This window comes from Condylura cristata, unplaced genomic scaffold (assembly GCF_000260355.1).
Source record: "Condylura cristata isolate star-nosed mole 26May11 unplaced genomic scaffold, ConCri1.0 scaffold00054, whole genome shotgun sequence".
Taxonomy (NCBI): domain Eukaryota; kingdom Metazoa; phylum Chordata; class Mammalia; order Eulipotyphla; family Talpidae; genus Condylura; species Condylura cristata.
This window is the reverse complement of record NW_004567155.1, coordinates 367,654-373,068: the sequence shown is the minus strand read 5'-3', so window position 1 is coordinate 373,068 and position 5,415 is coordinate 367,654. Positions and strand designations below refer to the sequence as shown.

The 5,415-nt window shown below is 71.6% G+C and overlaps 1 protein-coding gene across 1 annotated transcript in view; it reads right to left on the bottom strand.

The window, feature by feature from the left end:
- Positions 1-5,415, bottom strand: part of ANO1 (anoctamin 1, calcium activated chloride channel) — a gene marked incomplete at its 3' end in the record, with an annotated part of 38,202 nt that overhangs the window by 1,936 nt on the left and 30,851 nt on the right. Inside the window, exons 18-19 of the mRNA XM_012734320.1 lie at positions 3,043-3,095; positions 1,511-1,695 (exon numbers count right to left, since the gene is read on the bottom strand). Coding sequence (XP_012589774.1) covers positions 1,511-1,695; positions 3,043-3,095 — 238 coding nt within the window. The remainder of the gene's footprint in view (positions 1-1,510; positions 1,696-3,042; positions 3,096-5,415) is intronic.

Sequence of the window (5,415 nt, the reverse complement as noted above, 5' to 3'; positions counted from 1 at the left end):
GGGTGGGGGTGCCTGCTGGACCCCGCTGCAGGGACGGGCGTCTGCCATCCCCCCCGGGGTGACGGCACCTGGGCACGGATGGGCGGGTCTCTGCCGGGCTGCTTGGCCCCCGGCTGGCCAGGACGCTGCCCAAGACGCGGGGTGGGGCCGCTCCTGGCCAGGCCCCGCGCCTCGGAACCAGGCCGCCACAGACATCAGCGATCTCGCGTCTGAGAGACGCTAGTGAGGGGCCGTCTTTCCGCCCGCTTTCCCTGGGTTACGACCCTCTGAAGCGCGTTTCGGTCAAGTAGGTCAAGCTGCGTTGTGTCCTCGCGTGGAAGGTCACAGCCGCGAGGGGGGGCCGGAGGCTGCGGCCTGCGGCCTGTCCGGCCCCTTCCCTTGGCTCGCAGCCCCCGGGCTCCCCAGCTGGCCGTGGGGTAACTCCGGGGTTCTGTGTCGAGGGTAAGCTGGAGCGGAGGGTGAGCTCCTGGACGTCGCAGTGGGGGTCCTGTCGGGCTGGTGACCTGGCGCACCAGTCCCCTCGGCCCCATGGGAGACCTGGCCCTGGTGTGGCGCCCGAGCGGCCTGGGCAGTGCGGCGGCGGCCTCAGGCCGGGGGTGGGGGGCCCTGCCCGGCCGGGCGCCGCCTGCCATTTCCCGGACGGGTTAGCTGCAGCCCTGCTGGCTGCCGGCCCCTCGCCTCTGCCCTGCACGCTGCCGAGGGCCAGGAGGGCCAAGGCGCTCAACAGACCCTGGTGGGAAGCGAGGCCCGCCCAGGGGTACAGGGCGGCCTGCTGGCAGGGCTCGGGTGCTGTCTGGGCCCTGGGGCCCTGAGCCCGAACCTCGGCTGGCCAGACAGCAGGTCAGGCCAGCGGGGCCGGGGCTGCTCTGAGCCCTCTGCCCGGCCTCGGTCGCTGGCCGTGGGGCTCCCTGTGCGTTCTCCTCCAGGTACAGGCCCAGCCTCCCGCCCGGACGCCGGTTCCCAGGGGCTGCCCTGTGCTCCCCAGGCGTCGGCTTTGCCCAGGCCCAGCCGCCCACTGCCAGTGGTTCCACACCCACCTGCTCCCGGAGCAGGGATCATGCCCAGAGCCCCGCCCCCGCCTCGGCTGCCCCCGCTTCTCCGGGGTTCCCCAGGGGCCAGGCTTCTGGCGATGAAGGGAGCTTGCAGGCCTGGCTTGTTTCCCAGCGTCTGCACCCCTCCTTGGAGTCCCAGAACCCCACTGCTCCTTGAGACCCCACCGTTCGACTGTGACCCGTGACCCGCGCCCTCGCCCAGGCCCCAGGTCTGGTCCACAGGAGCCTCGCCCCCTGGAAACTGCAGGCTCAGGGCCCGCGGTGCCGGCGGGAGCCTCAGCCTGGCTTTGCCCTTCCTGGGGAGAGGCCCCCCCGCTGGGGTTGCCGAGCGGGGGCTGCAAAGCCAGATCCTGGAAGACTGTGCCAGCCAGCGAGGGGCGGCGAAGCCAGCCCAGTGGGCGCCGCAGCGGCAGCGGGGCCGGGGCCAGCCTGCCCGTCCCGGGGGCCCGGAGCAGCACCTGCAGATCTGCACCTCGTAGCCCAGCTCCAGGGGGTCGTTGGGGGCCGTGCCGCCCTGGAAGTCGCTGACGTTGAAGAAGGAGAGGGTGTGGTTGACGAAGCCGTGCATGGTCCCGTCCTTGCTGTACATGTAGAGGTACACCAGGCGGGGGATGAAGTCCGACGTGAAGGAGATCACGAACGCCTGCGGGCACACAGCGTGAGGGACCCGCGGGGCAGGGCGCTGGGCGGCCGGCGGCCCGAGAGCCTGAAGGACGGCGGGGCAGGGCCGGGCGGCCCGGGCACGGGGCGGGGCAGCAGGACGCCCCGGAACGGGGAGGGTGGGGAGCAGGCTGCTGCTGCGTGGCCCCGGAGCACCCCCTAACCGCTCTGAGCCTCTTTTCCTCTCATGCAAGGGGGCACACGCCCGCCCCGTGCCCTGGAGTCCCGCCTGGAGTGACCACGGCAGGCGGCACTTTGTACGCTGCGAAGTTCTGACGCTGCTCTCTGGGGCCAGCGGGCGGTGCCGGTAGGCCTGGGGGCCTGGAGCGGGCCAGCCCGCCGCCCCCTGGCGCCCTCCAGCCTCAGCCTCTCCCCTGTGAGACGGGGCAGCGACGGGCAGCGGCGGCCCCTCTGAGGCTGTGCCCACCGGTGGGTGGCCGTGGGCCAAGAGCTCGGAGGCCTGGGCCGTGGCCCGCCGCTACCGGCTGTTCTCACGGGGCGTCTGCTTTGCTCCTGCTGCCATAGCACCCCCATCGCTCCAGGGGGAGGCAACTAGCTTGGGGCTCCCAGGGCCCCCAATCAGAGGCCTGTACGTGTTCACCGGGTGGGGAGCAGGGGCGGTCACCGGCCAGGGTGCGTGCTCCGCCCACGCCTCCCTTGCAAAACCTCAGGTGGAGCGAGTCGGGGGTCGGGGCAGCTCCCCGGGGGCTGAGCGCCCCTCGTGCTGCGGCCATCGCAGGACGCAGACCCTGACCCGGCCCCCTGCCCACGCGGGCCCGAGGCCACCTGTGCCAGGGCCGCCCCGTGACCCACACAGAGCAAGGCGGAGGCTTCTGGGTGGAGGGTGAGGGTCCCTGGGAGGCCTGGGGTCTTGGAGCAGGGTGGGGGACTTCACCGGCTGACCCCCAGGGACAGGGAGGAGGCCGGGGGCAGGGGGCTGGCGCCGTGCGGCAGGCGGCCCAGGGAGCCCGGGGAGGGGCAGGGGCTGCGCCAGGCGAGCTGTGCGTGGGAGAGAGGGCGGGGAGGGGGTGCAGGCGGGCGCTCCCCCAGCCCGTTCAGCATCCCCACACGCGCTTCATGTAAGTGGAAAATGAACGTTAAGAGCAAGAGACCAGAACTAAGTCTCTGCTCTCCCTCCCGCTGGCCTGACCCCCGCCCCACCGTACCCCGCGGAGCCCAGGGGTGCGGCCGCTGCCCGCGAGCCGGGGAGCGTTTCCTGCAGGATGGGTGGGCCCATGCCCCAGCAGAGCGACCCAGCTGCACACGCGTCCCAGGTCCATCTACAGGCAGCCGCCTGCCGGGGCGGCCGTGGGGACCCCGCGTCACTCACGTTGATGATCACAGCCAGCTTGCCGATGCCTCTGAGGATGTTGTACCAGATTCCTGGGGAGGAGAGGCACAGTCTTGAGGTCCGCAGGCCCTGGGCTCCTGCTGACCACCTCAGGGCCGTCCATCCTTTGGGGCCCGGGCCCGACACCTGCTGACCAGTCCTGCCGGGAGCCAACGTCGGCTGCGCAGAGCCACGCTGAGCGGCGCGAGCCCGAGGGGTGCCAGCACGGTGGCACGGTGGACCCTAAGTGGCCGACACCCCTCCGGGGCCCAGGAAGCCGCCCTCCTAGACGGGGCCCTGCGTGGGTGCCGCCTGTGTCCCAAGGGCCGGCAGTGATATGGGAGCCCAGGGGGTGGCAGCCTCAGGCAGCTCCACACTGGGCCAGTGGGCAGGGCCGGGCCACGGGGCTCCAGAGGGCAGCTCAGCCTGGTCGGACACGGGCAAACCACCTCCTGCCCAACGCCGGCCTGTCCCCGGGGCCACAGCGCTGCACCTGATCACAGGTGAGCAGCGGGCACCACGGGTCCTCGGGAGCAGGAGTGTCCCCCACAGCCCCGCCTGGGTGACGCATCTGACCTGGGGGCCCAGGGTCGGCCCGAGACTCCCAGAAAGGGGCCCAGAGCCCAGCCCATCCCCACCCTAGCCCAGCCCCTCAGGTGAGCAGGCCAGGCGCCAGTCTGGGGGTGCTCTCCTGCCGGAGCCAGACCACATTGGAAGGCCTGGGGACAGCTGACAGGCAGCAGAGAGGCTGGTGTTTGCCCGGCAGAGGGCGCCCTGGGCCCTGCTTCAGGCCCGGCTCCGCGGCCCGAGGGTGTGTCTGCTCCCAGCCCCACCAGTGTCGGGTGGGGCAGGACCGGCAGACCCCGAGTGGGGCTGGGCGGAAGCGGGGCCGTTCTCAGCCGAGGCCAGTGCCCGGCCGGTCCACCTGCTCGCTGGCTCTGCCTGGTCTCAGCCTGCTCCTGCTGAGACGTGCGGGCTGCGCTGCGGCCTCGTGCGCACCCCAATGCCTTCCCTGGAGAAGGCACTTGGGATGCAGGTGAGCGCCAGAGGGTGCCCTAGGGGGCAATCCTTACAGTGTCCCCAAGGCCGCGGCCAGGAGCCCCCGAGCTGCGGGGAGGCTGCCGGCTGCACCCCTGCCTGTCTCCTGGCCCGCACGGCCCTGGCACACGGGTGCGGTGCGCTGGGCAACTGTTCGCCGAGCGACTGCATGGGCGTAGAAGACTTTCCACCAGGCTCTCCCCGAGGGGGCGGTGGCCACGGGTCGGGGCCCTCCACCCAGGCTCCGCAGGTCTCTGCTTCAAATGCTGATCGATGCTACACATCAGGGCGGTTTACTCTAAAAGCTGCCCTCTCACTTCCAAGACCCCGGCCCAGCCCAGGCAGGTGGCAGGGCGCCATGGCCGCAGCGCCCCCTGCAGGTCACCACGGGAAGTGACCGCACTATTCGTCCCACCCCAGATCACCACCAGTGCAGGTGCCAGACCATCCCCAGGAGCAGAACATCCCCGTGCGCCAGGAAAACCGGAATGAGCTAGCGCGGTGCGCGTGAGGCCACCCTGCGTGCTGCTCAGCCTGCGCGTGGCCCGGGCGAGGGTGAGACGGGCAGGCTGGCGTCCGGGCGGGGGCTCCCGGCCCCTGGGCTCGGCGCGCAGGGAAGGGCAGGGCCTGCGCAACGAGGAGCCGGCCGCGGGCCACGGGTGACCGCAGGGACGAGAGGCCAGTGGCACAGCGGTGGGAGGCGGCAGGGGACGGGGGCGTCCGAGCCTGGGCCCAGCTGCCTCAGGGCCGGGCAGAGTCCGGTGGCCCGGCCATGGCCTCTGTGAGCCGCACACCCGAATCCTGATGCTTTAAAAATGCCAAACCAGGGCCCTCCTTGGTGGCGCGGTGGGGTGAAGCGCAGCACTCCCCGGCCAGGGAGGGCCCAGGGCGCGGCTGACCCTCCTGTCTCCCCGCTGCCCCCTCAGCAGTGGGCTTTGTCGATCGGCTCCGTCTCTGGTGAGTCCTCTCACCCCCCTCATCTCTGGCCTGTACCCCAGTTCTGTATGCATAAATAAATAAGCCTTTAAAAATTAAAAAAGCCGAACCAGGAGCCCAGTCCTGGGTGGGCAGCTTCTCCCGGGTCCTGCGTCCCTCCCAGTTTTGAGAGGCCCAGCGTGGGGCCACTGCTCCGATGGCCTCTAGGGACAGGGGTCAGGGCGCCGTGGGTCTCCTTTAGGAGAACCTCGTGGGGACAGCTGCGTCCACGTCCCCACAGCCCGTGTGGGCTCACCGCCAAGGGAGCGCGGGAGGCCTGCTTGCCCCAGCTGGGGTGCCCGGGGCCCCGGAACACGCCCGAGCGCCTGGGGGCAAAGGCCAGGGCCGGGAGGCCACGGG